The sequence below is a fragment of the Phocoena phocoena genome, chromosome 11 (assembly GCF_963924675.1).
Source record: "Phocoena phocoena chromosome 11, mPhoPho1.1, whole genome shotgun sequence".
In the NCBI taxonomy this organism is placed as follows: Eukaryota; Metazoa; Chordata; class Mammalia; order Artiodactyla; family Phocoenidae; genus Phocoena; species Phocoena phocoena.
In genome coordinates, this window is record NC_089229.1 from 61,556,531 (window position 1) to 61,576,907 (window position 20,377).

Below are 20,377 nucleotides of genomic sequence, written 5' to 3' on the forward strand. Positions count from 1 at the left end.
CCCTTGCGGGGGGCAGGGAGTGAGCAGGTCCTCTCAGGTGTGTATATGTGTATGGGGGGGTGGAGGGCATTGGGGAGGTGGGGTTGGGATCCCAGCCTTCCCTTCAAGAGGCAGGCAGCTCTGGGGGTTGGGGGAAGAGCTCACTGACCAGGACCCAGGGCCCCCACTGCCTCCTCTCCTGGCCTTGGGGAGCTTTGCACAAGGAGACAGCCTCCAGTCTATAGCACCTACCTCATGGGCACTGAGGTGGGTGGGGAAGGGCAGGTCCAGCTCTGGCGGTGTTTGGGGGGGCATACCAAAGAATCCAGGGGCAGGGATGGGGGGAGGGCAAGCTGGCCCTCTCCTTCCTCTGCCCAGATTGGGGTTGGGGTCCTCTCCTCCAGCTGTAACCATTTCTACCTCATTTTGATGTGGACGTATTTATCTCCTGTTTGACGATGCTCTGCAGTTTGGTCTGTCTACCTCAGAAAAGACTGTATTTTAAAAGAAAGTATTACACAGTATTAAAACGATGATACGTGGTTTCCAGAGGATTTCTTGGGGGCAGCAGGATGTGGGGAGCCCTCTGGGGAATGCTTGGGCTTCCAGGTCTGCTGGAGCCCTGGGTGTGGCTCTGCGGGTGTTTCTTTTCCTTCAGCAAAACATGACTGTGGGACTCCTGTTAACTCACTGGCACGGCAAGGGCCCGCCATGTGCTGGGCAGTGAGGCCACCAGATGAAAAGCCTGCAATTCTGAGCTCTTAGAGGCTCAGAATTGGGGCTGACTTATATCCCCAGAGCTCTGAATCCTGAGGGATAAAGAAGGGCTCATATGTTTGTTGAATGAGTGAATGAATGAATAGATGTATGCGTGGAGGAAAGGGGGGCTGAAGAGGAAGTTTCACTCAGAACCTGGAGAGCATCCCTTGCTGGCCAGAGCTAGGATCGTACTTGTGGTCCATCCTTGGACGGAAGGAAAGGGGACAGAGGGCAGGGTGTGGACACAGTGTGTTCCAGTCTTTCAGGTCACATGGGATCCTTTGTCTGCCACCATCTGTCTGTCAATCCCCACACTCTGACAGCTCATCATAAACTGGGACACAGAAAACTAGCTATACGGAGATGCCCATGAGAGGTTTTGACCCACAACTTCCTGAGGTCTTGAATGTGCTGAGCAAAATTACTGAAAATGCACCAGAGCGCAAGGGACGTAGGCCCGTGGCGTCCTCGGGCTCAGGGTAAGGGCGTACCCAGGACTTCTAGGAGGCAAAGCAAGCCCAAGGCCAGACCCTGCAAAGCAGTTCCCCCTCCAAGAGAAACAGCTGGTGTACCTGGACATGGGGGCTCTAGGGCATTGCCCCGGGGCTCACCGACCCCAACCCTCTTGTCTCCTAGAGGTCCCGACACCCCCTCGCACTCTAGTTGGTTTATGACACACCTACTCTGTGCAGACACCATGTAGTACGGAGGATACAGAAATGGTTAAGCACAGCCACCATTCTGGAGAGCCCACAGTACAGGGTGGGAAAAGCTCAATAATGGATCATTTGAAAATACAACTGGATAGAGCTGCTTGAGGAGGGACCGTATCAAAATTTTTATGTTCTCACATCTGGCACAGTATTTGGTACGCATGGAAGACACTGAGTTAATGTTGACTAAATCCTCGAATTAGTTACTCTCCAGATAAGTGTCCCGATGGAGGATGCGTAGGCTATCTCAAGAATGCCCAGAAAAGATTCTGACTCGTGGTGGTAGTGGTAGTGATGGGTCAGAAAAACTTCCTGGACAGGATTGGGTGGGTACAGCCTGACAAAGCTATGGAGGCTGGAAACTGTACCATACCTGTGACTTGTTACAAGAGCATAAAGTGAGGGCAGGAGTGGGGAGAAGTGGGAGGAATCATGGAACTGCACCGCTGCACTAGGAGGACCTTCCATGCCCTGTGAAGAGCTGAGGCTCCACGATGAAGCCTGCGTGTGTGGGGCCGGGAGGGGGTTAGTGGCTGGTGGACAGGGACTGATTTGCAAGTTAAGAGTTTACCCACGGATTCAACAAATCTTTACTGAACACTATTATGCGCTAGTTGCCATGGGGACAATAGATGGACCTTACACTCTAATGCGGGAGACAGACAGTAAACAGGCAGAGCGGCAGCGTGCTGTGGGAGTACATAGGAGGGGTGCCTAGTGGAGGGACAGGCAAAAGGGTGTGTGGGGGCAGGGAGGGCGCCCCAGAAGGGACCTGTCAGCTGGGGAGTGACTGAGGCAGAGCAGAGTGCAGTCCAAGCTTGCTTGGGGAAAGGAAGCCAGTTCCGTCCCTGAGGGTGGGGGACTTGAGGAGGAGCTTACATTATCCAAACGGAGGAGGAGGGGGGTTTGGATGCACCCGTGGGAGGACGGGAAATGGTAGAGTCTATACATGTTTTGTATTTAGCAGGTAATAAGAGAATGTGGGACTTGATTGCATGTCGGAAATAAAGGAGAGCAAGGGGTCTAGGGCTTCTGGTGGAGTGTGAGGGGCGGTAAATGGGTTAGAAGAGATGTGGGAGACTTGCTAAGTTTGAGACATTAGTGGGACAGCCCGGAGGTCTCGGGCAGGCATTTCAGTTTAAGGGCCCGGAATCCTTGCCTCCTGGGGGACTGAGTCCCCCCCCACCCACCCAATCCCTGGGTATTGGGAAACTCTCACTCCAATCCCCAGGTTTTGTGAGACCCTCCCCGCTTAATGCCTAGTTTCTGGATGTTAGCAGATCCTCCAACGACAAGTTGCCTGTGTCGGAGGGCCCCCCCCTTCCCGTCCCTGGGTGTCCCCCTCCTCCCGCCCGCAGTCCCCGGATGTAGGAACCTCATCCCTGCCACCATCCGTGGGTGTTGGCGCCCCTCCCCCATCCGCGGGCATTCGAAGCTCCTACCCCCACAATCCGTGGATTGTGGTCACCGCCCGGCGATGGCTGCGCGGGCTCCGGCTGGGGCCCTGGCCCTGGCGCTCTGGGGCTGGGCGCTGGCTCCGGCGGGGGCCTTGGACGCCATGGGCCCTCACGCGGCCGTCCGCCTGGCGGAGCTGCTGACTCCGGAGGAGTGCGGCCACTTCCAGTCGCTCCTGAAGGCGCCGGAGCCGGACGTCGAGGCCGAGCTGGCCAGGCTTTCGGAGGACCGGCTGGCACGGCCCAAGCCGGTGCCCACGTCGGCGGCGGCGGGGCGGCGGCGGCAGCGCGAGGCGGCGGGGGAGCCGGCCGGCCGGGCGGCCGAGCCCGCGAACGTGTCCGACGGCTGCCGGGAGGGACTGGCGGCCTGGCTGGCTGCCGAGGCCCCGTCCTTGTCATGGGACCGCGTGGCCCGGGCCCTGCGGCGCAGCGGCCGCCCGGACGTGGCCCGGGAGCTGGGCAAGAGCCTCCACCAGCAGGCGACGCTGCAGCTGCGCAAGTTCGGGCGGAGCTACCTACCCCCAGCCGGCGCCCCCGCTGCCCCCATCCCGGCCCCGGCCCTGCGCCCCCGCCGCTCCTCGGCCCGCGAGCCCAACTGGGACGAGCTGGAGCTGATCGTGGAGCGACTGCCCCAGGCTCCGTACGAGCGGAGCCCCACGGGCTGGGCCGGACCGCTGGCGCTCGGCTTCCTCACCGGCCTCGGTGGGGCGCTGGGCGCCGGGGCGCTGCTCATCCTGCTCACGCCGTGGATCACGGGCGGCGACGGCGACGGGGCGCGGCCCCACAGCCTCCGGCCGCCTGCCCCTCCCCTGCTGCGGCCCTCCGGGGTGCCCGGCTGCGGGGAAGAGGAGCCACTCTTGACTGCAGAGCCCCTCGCATCCCCGGGGGCCTGGGCTGCAGGTGGGCCAGATACCCCCTCGCCTCTGTGTCCCCGGCTGTGAAATGGGAGCACAATCCTGGTGGCGTGCTGCCTTTGACATATTATAAAAGTTACGAAACACGCAAAAGTGGGAGCGATCGGTTTGTTGGTTGGAAATGACTGGCGTAGCCAGAGAGGCAGCCAGTGGAAGAGGAGGGCTCGGGTGCCAGTCTGCCGGGGAGGGCAGACCCTCCCAATTGTTGTCAGCTTTAGTTCCTTCTTTGTCTCGCACTTATTCTTCCACTAAGAGCTACCATTTATTGAGCACTAACTAACTGTGTGTCAGGCCCTAGGCTAAGCAGTTACATACATTATTTGATATAATCCTCAAAACCCAAGATTATAAGGTATTATCTCAATTACACATAAGGAAACTGGCCACAACTAGTTAGTGGCATAGTCAGGTGTTTGCATCCAGAGCTGCCTGAGCCAAAAGTTTGAGCTCCAGAGGGAATGACCCGTGAGCAGTAAGGGAGCTGGAGAAACACGTTGGGGCCTGGAACAAGGTGCAGAATTTCTGTTTATTCTGAGGCCCTGCTGGAGTGGGCTGGGGGCGGCACAGCTAGAGGTGTGCCCACTTCCAGGGCCTGCTGCCTCCAAGCTGCTCTCTCCAGTCAGGCAAGGCCTCCTGAAGCTCCACCTGGAGCCCCAAACTTTTCCCACCCACCTGAGTGTCTGGGGCACCGCCCGTCCATCAGAGGAGCTGAGCCTGGGTGAGCCCTCACACAGATCCTACTCAGACTGTGCCCCTGCCAGAGGAAGGGGAGAGGACAGCTGTGGGGTCCTGCTGGGTGGGAGTGCTTGACTCCCCCGCTACCCTGGGCTGAGGGGCTCCGGTGTGAGAGTAATGACAGAATGACAGGCCAGTCCAAGAAGAGAGTTGAAAACAAGATTGACGTAACCCTTTATTGCAAATTCTAAAGTAAAAAGATGTACAGTACAAAGTAAAATTGAAATTTCAGACTATAAACTTCCGATCCTCTTATACATTCTCATTTCTCAAGCATTTCTGCCATTTCCGCATAAACGGAACAGGGAACAAGTCGAGGGGGTGAGGGAAGGAGATACAGCAAGGGAAAAAAATTAAGTATCTGGAATAATCACAAACCCCAGAAGCAAGCGAAAGGAAAGACATTTTCTCGACCTGCTGTCCTGGTGATGAGAAGCGGGGGTGGCTGGAGCAGTGCAGTTTAAAATGGCTCTCAGAATAGCAGCATTTATGGTACCATTTCATCTTCCATAAGTCCAAATAATACTTTGCCCTTCCCTAGTGCCTTTGCCTCTGTATCTCAAAAACACTTTACAAAACATTTAGTTAAAGCCTCACAACACCCCTGTGAGGTAGGTCAGTATTATTATCCCCATTTTACAGATGGGGAAACTGAGGCACAGAGAGGTTAAGTGACTTGCCCAAGGCCACACAGCGAGTCAGTGGTCGAGCTGGGGATGGAACACAGGAGTTCTGTCCCTTTTCTGGAACCACTGGACCACGCTCCCCTTTACCTATATACATTCTTCACACACACACACACACACACCACACGTGCACACCCCGCCCACCCCACCCCACTTAGCCTCTATGTACAGCAAACAGCAGTGGGGGGCAGGGGTAGGGGTGCCTCAGGAGTGTTTTGACGGAGGAAATCTTGGTGCTCTTGGAAGGGGAGTCCAAGAAAGCACAACGCTGAGCCACAGCACAGACTGTGCAAACCTCAGGCCCCTCCCAACCCAGACTTCTTCTTCTCTCCTGACGTCCCCCTGGCTGGCTAGTTGCAGCCAATTCTTTAGGGGGTGGGGGTACCTGAAAATGAACGAAGCTTTTTGCAAAACTTTGGGCAACATCTGAGAAAATAAAGAGGCATCATCACAGAAGATGCCCAGGACTCAAGTCACAAAGTCATAACCCATATGGCAATCTCACCTCCACAGCAGGCCTGGAGGTTGGGGGTGGGGCGGGGAGGTTGGAGACTGACCTACCAGCCATCTCTCTCCAGAGTGGAGCTACTGGAGCGGACTAGAGTGGGCACTTCAAAACCCTCCTGAGTGTTCCTGGACTGGGAGACACGGCCTAGAGAGGGATGTCCCCAAAGCTGGGCAGGGTGAGGGAAGGGGAGGGTGCCCCCCTTCCCTGCCGAATGCGAATGAGAGCAGCCCTAGTCCGCTGGTTTGTCCCTGGGGCTGATGGAGGGCAAGGCCCAGCATTAGCTAGCAGAGGGGAGGCTGCTGGGCATCGTGCTTGCCCGAGCTTTGGGGCGTTGGGATGGTTTTTTTCCTTAAAAAACGTGAAAAAGGCAGAAGTAAGGCCAGCCCAGCTGGGCTGGCTGACAGCCTCTCTGGGGGCTCTGCTGGGGGGGGGCCGATGAGGAAGGGGTTTCATGGGCCTTGAAGCGCTGGCCCGGTAGTGGGAGGAATGCCACATGCAATGGGTAACTGGGGATCTGGGTGGGGGGACGGACAGGACCTTGCTTTTCTCTCCAATCCCTACTTTTTAGCCAGAACTTTGCAGGAAACCCTCTGATTTCTCTCCCTTCCATTCCCCCTCCTTTCCCCAAATGTGCTGAAGTCCCAATTCCCAGACCCCTCCCAGGAATCAAAAATTGGGAGAGTCAAGCAACAAACGCACACCAAGACAGGCTTCCCTTGTACAGTAAAAAGGGTCATTTTTATTTTGTTTCCTTTTGGCTTATAGTAGTGATGTACTTTTGATCACGTCTCGTTTAGAGCAGTGCTGGCCTCCATGCGTTCACTAATACACTAGTCTTCACTATTGGTCTTTTACAAGCTTACATTGTTTGCGGCGAAAAAGAAAAGAACTCTGGGCACTGTCGTTCCAGGGGCTTTGACTGGGAGTTGCTGTTAATCTCTCCTCAGTCAGCTTCTGATGCCAAGAGTGGCTCATTCGGAGAGGGATGGGAGCAGGTCCGCTGACTTGGGAAGTTTATCCTGCGCTCGCCCTCTGCTTTAAATTACGGAGTCTCCAAATCCTAAGCAACGTGGAGGTTAAGGAAAGAAGAGGGGAAAGTGTTTTTCACACACAAACCAGCAACCGTGTCAGCTGCTGCTCAGTGGCTTTGGCTCTGCGTTTTAAATTAACAGCATCACACGTCTTTTTGCTTTTTGTCCTTTTTTAAAGGTGGATTGTGGAGTATAAATACTGCACCAAGGACCTGGCTACAAAAAATAAATATTTATATTGTATTTATATATCTATATATATATATGTGCAGTGATACTGTGGCTGCCGCTGCTTTTTGATTGGCTTCGTTAATATTTGTCAAAGCGTTGCCACTTACCCACTCGGTGAAGACGTACAAGAACGTCATCACTGACTCTTTGAGTTCAATGCCTGTTAACTGCGGGTGTAAACTGCTGGTGATGGTGTCACTTACTACCAAAGAAGTGTGGAGCAGGGCGGGAGAGGGCGAGAGTGCGTGAGCGAGCGGGTGGGTAGAGGGGCGACGGGTGAGGGGAAAGAAGGTGGGAAAAGTTAAAAAAAAAAAAAAAAGCGAAACTTCAGATAGAGTGGAGGTGGCTTCTTCCCTATGAGGCTGGCCGATGGGTGTCAGATACCAAGGCCCGTGTGTGTCACTGAGGAGATAACCCGCTGGGTGGGGACCAGGGTCTGGGGGAGGAAAAGGGTCAGAGCTCAGAAAAGTCTCATTAATATGCTCTAGTAGCTTAATGACATCACTGGCATGAGCACTTGGAGGACGGAGCGGGATCTTACAGTTCTGTTGCCCATCTCAAGACCTAAGAACAAGAACGATGATGAAGTTTAGCCGAATCTTGCATAGAAGTGGTTAGAATTTATTGCATATTGGAACAAAAATATATATATTTTTTGTTGTTTTGGAAAAGACCATTAGCAATAAAAAATTTTTTGTCTGTCTGTCTGGTTTGGGGATGTACATTGGCTGACAGCATCTAAGTTCTAAGAAGAAAGAAAAGTATAAAAAATAAAAATAAACATGACAATGGCATAAGCCAGAAGCCATTTCCTATTTAATAAGTTAATAATTTGTATTTACAAAAAGGCATGCCAATAAAATAAAATGATATATTACAGTATTTATAATTCTCTTAAAAAGAATAACCACACGTCAGCTTGTTTTGTGCTGTTTACGATGTAGCCTGTACACGTTACTATACATCCATCCTAGCAGTTAGCAGAGTCACCGAGAAAAACGCCTTCCCAGCCTGGTATCAGGCGTAGTACAAAAAGTACTACGGATGGTGCCGCAGAAGCAGGCTTATGAAAGCTGGACAGAGTTTCTAATGGTCCGACAAGATAGAAAGCTCTGCTTACTGACTTGCTGTGGTCTGTTCTACGCGAAACTAGTCAGGTGGGCTGTGCAATGACATCCAGAGTGCTTCTACTGCAAGGCAGGTTGGTGTGTCTCACTGTGGGTTTTCCCCCTCCGTTCTGTGGTTCAGGAAGAGTTTATTTTGATTTGGTTTGCATGCTGGAGTCTCTCCTCACCCTTTGTATCGACTTCCTGACACATTCGGCTGCAGCATCTTAGCTCTGAAATCTAGTCATCAGATGAGAAACCCCTGGACTGAAAACTGTCTTCCCTGAAGCGGGCGACAGACGGAAGCTACGACACTCCCCCGCAAAGCCACCCTCCAGTGACAATGGGCAGGTCCCTAAGCAGATGGCAAAACTGGCCGAAAGAACGTGCTGGGGGAAGCTGGAACTTCTTAAGAATTCATATTAAGTCGCTTTCTCGTGAGAACCAATGCAATAAAGAAACCAAGTGGGCTGGGTTCAGAGGCGGCCCCATCTCTACTGAGGTCCCACCAGTGACTATTCTAATAACAAATGAAACAAACCACAGCTGTAGCTCCAGTGCTGTGGCCCTCACCCACCTCTGTGGGTAAAGGAAGCCCTGCTTGGTGGAGAAATGTGATGGAGGCAAGAGGAACCGTGCGGTGTGTCAGCTTGTGACAACCCCTCTGTAGAGGAGAGGCCTGTTCAGAATATCTGAACCCCTCTCCACATGGACCCAAGCCCAGAGAAAGCCACAATGCAGAAGGACGTGATACTGATGAAGTGAGCACCCCTTTACCCCCAACGAAAGGTTGTTTTAAGTTCCCCCAAATGACCCTCTAGAGATACCATGCTACTCTGAATAGCACTTTTATCTCTACCCCCAAAAAAGTCAGTTCTCCAGTATGAAGGCTAAACAATCACCATAAATATTGCAAGATATAAATGAAAAAAATTTTTTTGATTTTTGTTTTTAGCCCTAGGATTTGGTTTTACAGTGACGTTAATACAAGCCATTTGAGATCAAAATCTCCCCATGTATGGGACACAGAGAGCAGCATTAAGTAGTTCATCTTTCAAAATGTGCAACAATGGCTGTATGTTAAGAGATGTCTGTTAAACATATACACACAACGGATCCATCTGCTTGTTGGACTGGGTTTGATTTTTGTTGGTGGTGGTAGTCAATTGGTTGGTTATGTTTCCCTACCCGGAAGGTGTACGAAAGACTTCTAAGAATTCAGAAAGAATCGCAGCGGGTATGGAACGCTTACCATTTTTTTCCTCCAAATACAGTGAACGGTGCAGGGCTGGGTCCTGTCCAGAGGCTGACCCAGTGCAGGGGACAGGATTGGTAGTGTCCTGTGGTGTATGGTTCTCATGCATGACTTCTGATCACGGCATGCCATCATGCAAATCATTTCTACGCATTGAACGAGCACAATGTTTGGAATTGGCCTGAGCAAGTCCTCCTCAGCCTGAAGAAACCTGATTGTTTTCCCCCACCCGTCTCCAAACCACGTGAAGCCCATGTGGAGAAGATGCGGCTTATGGCAAAGAAACTGACAGTTAAATGACGTGGGCTGAATGTGAGTGTGTGTTTTTCTTTTTACTACTTAGCCTAACGTAAGAATGCAAATAGAGTTTGCGTGAACAAACAAACTTTTAAATTGATGCTTTCTGCTTCTGAGAATCAACAGAATGAAAAAATAAAATCCATTGGGCTGCAACGGAAATACACTGGTCCCGGCAGCCTCGCCTCTGTTTTTGTATCCTGTTAGTTTTGTCCTAAGTTGCATTGACTGATGTGGAACATGCAGTAACCACCTGCCCAAGCATTAGAAAAATCTGTGAGTCCAGGGAGCAGGGTCCTTTGCCCTTGGCAGGTCACTGCTCAAGATGCAACCGTGTTACATGGTAAGCAGACTGCGTTTGGTATAGATCTTCGGGTTAAAGTGTCTCCACAGCTGTTCTGCATTGATAATATTCAGGAAGTTTGTAAACAATCTTTCACTTGCGAGTTTTAAATCTGTACAGTGTTTAGTTTTTGCTTCCCTCTAACACTTGGATTCTCTGACCTCTTTTTGTCTTCTGGCTCTTTCCCTTCTTCCTTCCTCTGCCCGTTGCTGTTTCTCCTTCTCGGGTTTAGTTACACTGTCATAGGATGGGAGGGAGGCTGTAGACGGGGTGCTCTCTTTTTTCTCCCGGTGGGTGCCTCCATTCTCCAGCTTATTGGAAGTTGTCTTTTTGCAAACGAAGCCCCGCCTTGCTAAATGTCCCCGGTAGGCGCGCTGCAGGACCACTGCTGACACCTCTTCCTGCTTGCGCCGCAGCGTGGTCGTGATTGGCTCGTAAGACATTTTGGAAGGATTGGATGCCACGAACCTCTCCTCCATCTGCTGCCGGAGGATGTCCAACTCTCCGCTGTCTCCCAGGACCCGCTTGGTGAAGGCAAAAAGGATGTCCAAGCAGTGGATGCGATCCCCGCTGACCATTGGCAGATCCATGGCAATGAGCTCTATGGTGTTGGGCTTGGGCACTCGGAGAGGATGCTCCAAGGCATCTGCGAAGTCTGCCAGCTTGCTGTACTCGATGAACTGGGTGGCGTCGGGGTCGAACTTCTCCCAGATCTCATAGAAGGTCTCAAAGTCATCCTCACTCAGAGGGTCTGCACTTTCCTCCGTGGCTACACTGAAGTTCTCCAGGATGATGGCAATGTACATGTTCACCACGATCAGGAAGGAGATGATGATGTAGCTCACAAAGAAGAAGATGCCCACTGAGGGGTTCCCGCAGTCTCCTTTAAAGCCACTCCCCGGGTGTTCCTTATCCAGACTGCAGTCGGGGGGGCGGTTTAGGATGGGCAGCAGCAGGCCATCCCAGCCGGCCGAGGTGGTGATCTGAAATAGGCAGATCATGCTGTTGCCAAACGTCTCGAAGTTGAACATGTCATCGATGCCAGCCTCGTGCTTTACATACGCAAAATTGGACATCCCAAAGATGGAGAAGATGAACATGACCAGGAAGAGCAGAAGGCCGATGTTGAACAGAGCAGGCAAGGACATCATTAAGGCAAAGAGCAGGGTACGAATCCCTTTGGCGCCTTTGATCAGACGCAAGATGCGCCCAATACGGGCCAATCGGATGACTCGGAATAGGGTTGGGGAAACAAAGTATTTCTCAATTATATCAGCCAGGAACATTCCTAAGAAGAGGAACAGAAGATACGTTACTGAGCCCGGAGATGCCCTTTCTCTTTACTTGTGTCGCCTGGCGCTATGGAACCCTTAACTCCAAAGGACTTTACAGAATGAGTGCCTTACTATTCGATCTGAACCCTCCCAATAAAAAGTTTTCTCAAAAGAAAATCGCATGTCTCAAACATACAGAGAAGCCGAGAAAACAAGAAAATGGACACCTAGGTACCCGACACCCAGATACAAAATTTCCTTCCACTCATCACCCCCAGAAGCAACCACGATCCTGCAGATGACATGTATCACCCCAGTGTCTTCATAATTTTGCTATGTACGAACCCATAAATAGTATATAGGTAGCAGCCTATGTTTAAGGAATTATACCGTATCTCTCTTTCTAGATCTCTAACTTGCTTTTGAGACGTAACATTATGTTTGTGAGATTGATCTCTGGTGTTAAATTCGTTTTTGTTTTTTCTTTTCAGATTTGTCCGTTCAGAATCCGAATTTGGATTCTTCTCCAAAATGCTATCAAATTACCACATCCACAAACAGTGAATGAGAAGTCCTGGCTCCGCCCCGTAACTTCACTACCCAATGGCTGTGGAGGCTTAGTCCGCTAATGCCGCTAATTCTCAGGGCATCTTCTTCCTGGCTCTGAAAAGATATTTTTGGTTCTCATTGCCCCATGTTCCTACCTTACCAAACTAGCCTACAAACTAAAGGGACCTCTCGGGAGTAGTTTTCAACTCAAGAGCTTCTAGATTTTTGTGTTTAAAGCCATCAATCAAAACCCAGTATCACCAGGTGAAAATGTCCAGACGTTAATAGGATATAAAAGTAGAGGGTGGGGCTTCCCTGGTGGCACAGTGGTTGAGAGTCCGCCTGCGGATCCGGGGGACGCGGGTTCGTGTCCCGGCCCGGGAGGATCCCGCATGCCGCGGAGCGGCTGGGCCCGTGAGCCATGGCCGCTGGGCCTGCGCGTCCGGATCCTGTGCTCCGCAACGGGAGAGGCCACGGCAGTGAGAGGCCCGGGTACCGCAAAAAAAGAAAAACAAAAACAAAAGTAGAGGGTGGAACACGCACATCAGAGGGCCTTTTTCTGTTTACGTTCATCCAGGGGTCCACTTCCACCAGACCACTTGCCTTTAAAACTAAAGAGCGATAACGGGAGCCCAGTGAGGGGCCGCAGAAGGAAGAGGAGATGAAAAGGTTGGGAGATGACAGCTGAAGGCATGGCAGTGACACCAGGTGCTCTTCCTTCAGGGTCTTCTCTTGCTGTCGAGGCCCCCACGAGACAGTGTGAGCACATCTTCATTTAAATAAAGAAATATCTTCCAACCATAAGGATTCATAAATATTGGGCTAGTGAACTGCAGGTTTTAAGGTTTTAAGCTATTTTCAGCTTTCAAGAAAATCTCTACCTCAGCCAGGACTCAAGATGATTTCTCAGCGCTCCTCTTTTTACTTCTCAATTAAGTCATAACGTAATACTTGCATTCCGTACATGGTGGGCAAGTAAGGCTTCAGAGGGGAGATGATGCCTCAGTAAGGTTCTGTAGGATGAATGTGTACTTGTGCCCAGAGAAAAGGGGAGAGAGGTGGGCAGACAGCAATCCAGGCAGTGGGATCAACATTTAAGGGGTCCTCCAGGAGGTTCCAGGGAGAGTTTTACCCAAACTCCTCTTAATTTAAAAAGATTTTTTTCTAGCTTTTGTTTCTGAACAGATTAATGACATTTATAAAAATCCCAATTATCAGAAGAAACTCTTCTTCCTCCTTATTTTCAAGTACCATCTGAGAATAGGGGGCATGGTTTCGTCTGTGGGTTTTCCATCCCACTTAGTGATGGGTGGGCAGAAAAAGTTTAAGAAACGTGGACAAGGGTAGCATGGTCCAGGGTGTGTTTCGCGGGAGGTCAGGAGTGCGGAGCTGAGGCCAGGGGGCTGGGCTTGCTCGCTTAGCAGTTGCGTGTCTCAGTAACGGCTTTGTGCCTTTGTTCTTCATGATACTTACAGGGCTGTTGTGAGGGTTACAGGAATTAAAACATGTAAAGCACTTAGAATGGTGACCAGCACATAGTATGTTCCATTAAACTCTTAGAAACATTATTATTGCTTGAAAACAGGGTGTTGTGATTGAATGAAGGTGGGATGATGTATTAAACAGAATTCTTTACTCCAAGACTTTCAAGAGCCTACTGTAGGCTAATGTGCCTTGTGACCCTCCAAAGGGAAATTCAGTGTATTGTACCGTGTTGCCCAAAGTAATTCCATCATGGGATTCTTTTCTTGGGGAGGAATGTACGAGATTAGTCAACACATTTTTGGACACGCTGCTCTGGAGGACAGAACTAGAAAGTGGGAGCGCAGCTGCCTTCTGGTGGCCGTGGTCACCACCTTGCTAAACCAGCTCTGGAGCTGGTTCCCTGGGTCTCGGGCACTCTACCCCTGCTAGCGTAAGTCAGTCAAACCCACCTGGAACCAAGGTAGTGTTTCCCCATTCGAGATGCCTTTTAGGAAGGCAGGGAAATTTGGGGGAGGGCGATCAATAGGACAGCATTTCCACTGCCTGCCAGGACATGAGCCCTTCCAGGCCCTTAGGCTGAAGCAAATGCCGCGCAGTCACTGTTAAAAACCAGCTTGAGTTCTGCCTCTGCCACCTCCTAACTGAGTGACCCTGAACATCTTCACAGCAAAGATAGTAACATACCTTGCTTCCTGGGCTGTCATAAGGATCAAATGAGACAACGCAAGTGAAGAAACTCTCCAACTACTTAGTAAATGAGCATTGCCATCAGCAGAAGTGCTGTCACCACCAGAATGTTCCTCATTAATGTCCAACTTAACAATCCCTTACCAGGCCTTTTTCCACTTTATACTGCTACTGTAGCCAGATTTTAAAATATATTTCCTTTGCCTTACCTGTTAGAATGTAAACTCTTTGAAAGCAAGAACCAAATCTAATCTTTTCCCCCTCTTCAGCCACAAAATTTACAACCCGAGAGTAACCTGCCCGCCCTTCGGCCCTGTGTCGTTCGCGGCACTGCCCGGAATCCCGTCCGCAGGGCCAGTCAGGTCCCCTCTCCCGTCCTCGCCTGCCCCACTCACCCACAATGGAGAGGATGACCACCACGAAGTCGAAGATGTTCCAGCCAATGGTGAAGTAGTAGTGCCTCAAGGCAAACATTTTGAGCACGCACTCACAGGTGAAGAAGATGACAAAGACCAGGTTGATCCAGTAGAGAATGTTCTCCATCTGCTTGCTCTGAGTGTCTGTCTCCACCATCATCGTCACCATGTTAAGGCAGATAAGCATCATTATGACGATGTCGAAGGCTTGCTGAGTGACAAAGTCAAAGACGATGCCTTGGATCTTGTTCTGGGTGGGGAGGGAGGGAAGAAGACGGAAGAGGCTTCATGAGAACCTTCCCCAGCAGACTGCGGCAGCTGCCACCCTGTTTCCTTTGCCGGAATACCGGCCAGCGCTCGGCTGCTGCTCTAGCAGGGTATCAGGAGCATGGCTAAAGACCAAGGTCAACATTCCCTCACCAGGAGTTTTCTAAAATTGCCACTCTTCTCTGTGTCTGTGCCATCACACGTTTCTGGGTGTCTTCCTGCCTCTCCAGCTGCTCCTTCTTAGTCTCCTTTGCCGGCCATTTCTTCTCTAAATCTCTTCTTCCTCCCTTGGAGAGCTCATCTACCATCTATTCCTACAGCTCACACGTTAGCTAGGTGCTTCAGTTTCCCAAGTGTTTTCTTCTCCAGCCCGTATCTTTCCTCTGAACTCCTGGGTTGCTTGTTCGATATCGCTCCTGGATGAGGCATAAGCGTCTAAAAGCTCAGCAAGTCCGAAGCAGAGCTGCCTCCTTTCCTCTGCCCCTCTCCCAGCTCGCCCTTCTCTCACCGCAATTATTTACCCAGGCTCTAAGCCAGAAATCTGAGGGTCATTCCCGCTCACCCCTCTCCCTCATCCCCCATCGAATCCACTGCAGGTCCTGTGGAGTCTTCCTTGAATTCAGCCGCTCCATTCCATTTCTGTGGCCCTCCTCTAACTAAGCCACCAACATCTCCCCTTTTGGACTTCTAGAAGGGTCTCCCGACTGGTCTTCCTGCTTCCTCTCTTGCCCTCATCCAATGCAGTCTCCACAAAGCAGCAAGTGTGATTATTTAAAAACATAAATGGTTCACATCACTCTCCTACTTAAAATCTCTCACTAGCTTCTCATTGGACTTGCAACAAAACTCCTATGGCTGACTGACTTAAACATGCCTTTCAGGGCTTCCCTGGTGGCGCAGTGGTTGAGAGTCCGCCTGCCGATGCAGGGGACGCGGGTTCGTGCTCCGGTCCGGGAGCAGCTGGGCCCGTGAGCCATGGCCGCTGAGCCTGCGCGTCCGGAGCCTGTGCTCCGCAGCAGGAGAGGCCACAACAGTGACCTGGCCGCACTAATGTTTCCTGCTTTTAGGGCCTCATTTGCTTTCCCAGGATTCCTTTCCCCAGCCTTCTGCCTCCTTCTCATCCACTCAAATAGACCCACCGTAGTGAGGCTTCTCCCACAGCTCTGTTAAAGGAGACCCCCCCCAGCCCAGGCCTCCGTTATACTCTGTCATGGCCCTTCAGTTGATTTTTTTCTCACAACACTCTGCATTTTATTTATTTATTTGATGTGGACCATTTTTAAAGTCTTTATAGAATTTGTTACAATATTGCTTCTGTTTTTGTTTTTTTTTACGTTTCTGGATTTTTGGCAGCGAGGCACGTGGGATCTTAGCTCCCCGACCAGGGATTGAACCCGCACCCCCTGCATTGAAAGGCAAAGTCTTAACCACTGGACCGCCAGGGAAGTCCCTGCATTTTATAATAACTGTTCTCTTACTTATTTATTATCTATATCCCCACTACACTGTAAGCTCCATGATTGCGTTGTCTCTTTGTTCATCACTTTTTGCCTGGTGCCTGGTACACAGTAGGAGATCTGTAACGATTTGCGGAATAGGTCTTTATTAATGCTTCCTACCACACTGAGCGTTTATATTTTAGTGTGGAAGAAAGTACGCTCAGGTTCCCACGTGCAAAGTACTGAACAGAACTTCAGAAATGGCAATCCTCTTGCATTCCCTCTGATCGCATTTCTGTCACAAAGTGGAAACTACCATCAAGGAAATATAAAAAATGTATTCTTTCTTAAGATCTCCCTGATTTTTTAGATACCTAGGCACTTGAGCTCATGCTTATTTTCAGGATTACTTAACTTGGTGGGTTCCAAACTGTTCTGCAAAGCCCTAGGGTTTCCTCTCCCTCAGAAGCTGGTGAGGGGGGTATGCCAGGAACAGGGTGTGTGGGGTTAAGTCAGGAAAATGCTCTGGGACTCCCACTCTTGATTCAAAGAAAGTAGCTTCACTTTCATTTTTGTAAATTAGGTTGCCAGGTAAGCTTTTAAGAGTTCCGCTGTGGTGTTGTTTTAAATAAAAAGTTACTCTATTTATTTATTTATGGCCACGCCGCACGGCTTGTGGGATCTTAGTTCCCCAACCATGGATCGAACCCGGGCCCCCGGCAGTGGTAGCACGGAGTCCTAACCACTGGACCGCCAGGGAATTCCCTAAAAAGTTACTTTAAATAAAAGTTACAGAAGAAGGAACTTTGAGCGTGGCTTTTGGGGGTCATGTCCCACTCGGCGGGATGTATGGCTTCAGGAGCGCAGCGTCTCCTTCTCTGAAGCAAGAGAACCACCACCAACACAGGGTCAAGCAGAATCCCAGTCCCCAAATCTGTTTTACAAAAGGCTCAGTTCAAGGGAGGAAATCAGGCCACAGACTCTCCTAGCTTCACCCTCTCCTGCTCCCACAGATAACCGGAAAGAGGCATTAGCTTAGCTTTCAGGCACATCCTTGCAAAGACTTACTTGTTAAGCAGAGGGCTGAGAAAATAATGACCAAATCCTATCTTGTACTGGTAGGAAAGAGATCAGCTTTCATTTCACTTTCCTTTGTTCATTTTTAGTGGGTCTCTTAAAACATCTCTCTACCAGGGTCACAGCCAATGTGGTCAACATGCCAATTCTCTGCTGCTGCCCAAGGATGCCTCAGAGGAAAGGTCAGGTGCAAATGCAAAAGCCACCCCATACCTTAACTCCTGTTCTTCTGCCGTCTTCCTCAGATCCCTGCTTGCGGGATCTCAGTTCCCCGACCGGGGATTGAACCTGGGCCCTCGGCAGTGAAAGCACAGAGTCCTAACCACTGGATGGCCAGCGAATTCCCTTCCTCTGATCTTTTGGATGGGACAGCGAGGAGAGGATTGGAGGGCCCAGGCCGCCCATCATTTGCCCCTTTCCTCCCTCTGCAGTAACTCTAGCCGTGTCTTTTTCCACACGGGGCCTCACTCTGCCCTGGGCCCACACAATGCACTCACCAGGGGGCGGGGGATGGGTTTCTGTGGTTTCTTTGAGCCCAGCTTTTTCATGGCATTGTAGTACTTCTTCTGTTCTTCGGTCATGAAGATGTCTTGACCTCCAAAGTAAAGGAGGGAAAGAGAGAACGTGCAATTACAACTGGCTTTCACATGCTACAAGTTTGGACCTAAGGTGCAACCCTGAGAACCGAGGGGGCTTTATCCCCTTTACTTTCCAGAGGTCAGTTTAGCTAATGGTCGTCCCAGAGTGAGGTAGACCCGGGACAACTAATCTAACTCAAAGAGATACTTTGTTCTCAGCTTGGGATTTCTGAGACCTGCTAGGGGCTAGGAAGGAAAGAAGGAAGGAAATGGAGTAACAGACCTCCAGGGAAGGATAAACTTGAGAGCCATGACTCTAAACACATCTTCGTACATTTGGGGGGACCTGCTTTCCTGACACAATTCTCAATAAAGCATTCTAAAATGAAAGGATTTTCAAGTCCTGGCCAATGGCCCATCTATTTCCGACAATATTAAAATTTTAGAAATCTTGGTGGGAGCAAACAGTTTGGGAAGTTCCTTGGAGTTTGTTGGGACAGGCTCGATTTATAAAATAAATGACAAGAGTAATCTTATTTGCTTTGGAAAAATTGTTAATGAGCTGGGACAAGTAAAGGAGGTGAGCTTTCCAAGGTTGATCTCTCAAATCCCAATGTGCTGCTGGTACCAGGGATTAACACAGATAATGACAAGTCGAGACAATTTCTACTTCTCACTAAAGCTATTCGTCTGCTGCTTTCCTTTTCAGCTGTCACTAGACCCTCTCTGACCCTACCTCCCTCTGGTGGGAGGCCAAACCTAGTAAAAAGCCTCCGGAATTGCTGGTAAATTTGGTACCGGTAAATCGCTAGTTTGGTCTAGTAAATGTGGTAAACCACACACTGCAAAATCCAGCACGACAGAACGGGCTGGCTGGGACTAATGTACGGTGGGGCCAGTGCCACAGCGAGGTGATGATGCGAATCTTAGAGAAAGAGAGGCGTTTCTCTCTAGAGAGAGGGACGGAAGTGCCTCTCGTCTGGGATGAGCCCCGGCCGCTGGCAGCGTGGGGAGGAGACCTATCTTTTTCTTCTGCTGGTTGAAGTTGTCGATGATGACGCCGATGAACAGGTTCAGGGTGAAGAAGGAGCCGAAGATGATGAAGATGACAAAGTAGATGTACATGTAGATGTTGTCCTCGTACTTAGGCTGCTCATCAGGCTGTCAAAGGGCAGGAGAAAGGAAAGGAGAGTCAGCTCCTAGCTTGGGGGTCCGGTGGGGGATTCCGACACGCCGAGGCCGTCAGCCCCGCTGACCGCTTGAGCTGCTAAGCCAGCTGGGGTAGGGGAGCCCGAGGTTCTCTCTGCCTGTCTCCTTCTCCACGCTGGCAGGTCCTGCCCTGAGAAGGCATATGATGCCTTCCATGACGTACGTGGAGAATATGCAAATCGTGAGGCGAGGGGGAGGGGAGGGCTGTCTGCTAGGAGCCACGCTTATTTCAGATCAGCACTGAAGAGCAGACAGCTCCATTAGGGCCAGGTGAAAACCAAGAGCCTAACCACCTGGAGGCGCTGGAAGAGAGTGATGACTCACTGAGAGGGGGAAGGTGACCTACAATCAGTGAGACAGGCAAAAAACGTTCTAACCTTCCCTCTCTTTCTTGATGAGCTCCACCATGCTGCTTGCTTTCTAACCAGTTAAGAAGGTCGTGGTTTCACCAGGTATAACCTTACCTTTCGGGAATCTACAGCTGCATACATGATGTCCATCCAGCCTTTGAAGGTTGCCTGGCAAACAGAGTCAGTCATTAGACTGTGCCTGTTAGGGGGTGGGTGGGAGTCTGGGCAGAGGGTCCCAAAGGCAGGCTTAGGTTCAGCGAGAACACAAGTCAGGGAGTTTGGGTGCAGCCTCACGTGGACACAGAATTTTCTGTTTGTTAATACAGGTCCCGAGGGAGCTTTGTCTAAGCCCTGAACGTAACGTCAAAGATTGGCAGAGAAACATGCTGACGGTGGTAACTGGATCAATACTTTTACAAAAGGTCTTTAAAATGGGTCTGAGAAGGTCGCCTAAAGCTAGGGCAAACTCGTATTTATGAGTGGCAGGTATCTACTGAGTTTACTTAGAACTTACCCCTCCATGAAGGAGTCATATTTTAAAAAGGTGTCAAACAAGCAATGGCGGGGGGGGGGGTCTGAAAAATTAATAGCTGCATTAAAAAAAAAACAAGGTCAGAACTTTCCCCCTACTAAGATACAACAGTGGCTTCATCCTAGGCAGCCCCTTCCCAATTCTCCGACTATACCTAACCTGATTTTGGAAACTAATATGGGTCACCAGTTTAACAGTCTCCATGTTTTCCTTTCATTCTATGTTTTATTTACTCAACCAGATTCTCAGTTTTTTTCAGGGCCTGGGCAGTTCTTTATTCATCTGATGGCTCTGGTACTGCCCAAGCATGGTGCCTTGCCCGTGGTGGGGACTCAATACAATGTTTGGCTGGCTGGTGTGCACTGGTTTCCTGGAGCTGCTCCAATTTAGGTTCAATCTGTGGGTCCAGTTTCTTGAACTGGGAGAGAAGAGCTAAAGAGCTCTGGAGTGGGATAAACCACTGCTCATCCCATTAATTCCTACGAGCTAACAGTAAGTGCTTA

At 50.5% G+C, this 20,377-nt stretch overlaps 2 protein-coding genes across 9 annotated transcripts in view; one reads left to right on the forward strand and one right to left on the reverse strand.

Moving 5' to 3' along the window:
- The first annotated feature begins 2,928 nt into the window (after positions 1 to 2,928).
- TMDD1 (transmembrane and death domain 1) lies at positions 2,929 to 3,846 on the forward strand. The gene has a single exon (XM_065888171.1). It carries the CDS (start codon positions 2,929 to 2,931, stop codon positions 3,844 to 3,846), a length of 918 nt encoding a protein of 305 aa, XP_065744243.1.
- Positions 3,847 to 9,064: 5,218 nt separating this feature from the next.
- Positions 9,065 to 20,377, reverse strand: part of SCN8A (sodium voltage-gated channel alpha subunit 8) — a 113,121-nt gene continuing 101,808 nt past the window's right edge. For 5 of the 8 annotated variants that reach the window (XM_065888067.1, XM_065888065.1, XM_065888063.1 and 2 more), the window contains 5 exons: positions 19,457 to 19,510; positions 18,807 to 18,944; positions 17,703 to 17,807; positions 14,402 to 14,672; positions 9,065 to 11,299 (listed from right to left, as the gene is read on the reverse strand). In XM_065888067.1, the coding sequence (XP_065744139.1) occupies positions 10,152 to 11,299; positions 14,402 to 14,672; positions 17,703 to 17,807; positions 18,807 to 18,944; positions 19,457 to 19,510 (1,716 nt within the window). In that variant the 3' untranslated portion in view covers positions 9,065 to 10,151. Of the gene's footprint in view, positions 11,300 to 14,401; positions 14,673 to 17,702; positions 17,808 to 18,806; positions 18,945 to 19,441; positions 19,511 to 20,377 lie in introns of all 8 variants that reach the window. The other 3 variants (XM_065888070.1, XM_065888064.1, XM_065888071.1) reach the window with 1 other exon arrangement.

What these genes read in the sequence shown, in the direction of transcription:
- TMDD1 (XM_065888171.1), top strand. Translation starts at nt 2,929, where the DNA reads ATGGCTGCGCGGGCTCCGGCTGGGGCCCTGGCCCTGGCGCTCTGGGGC.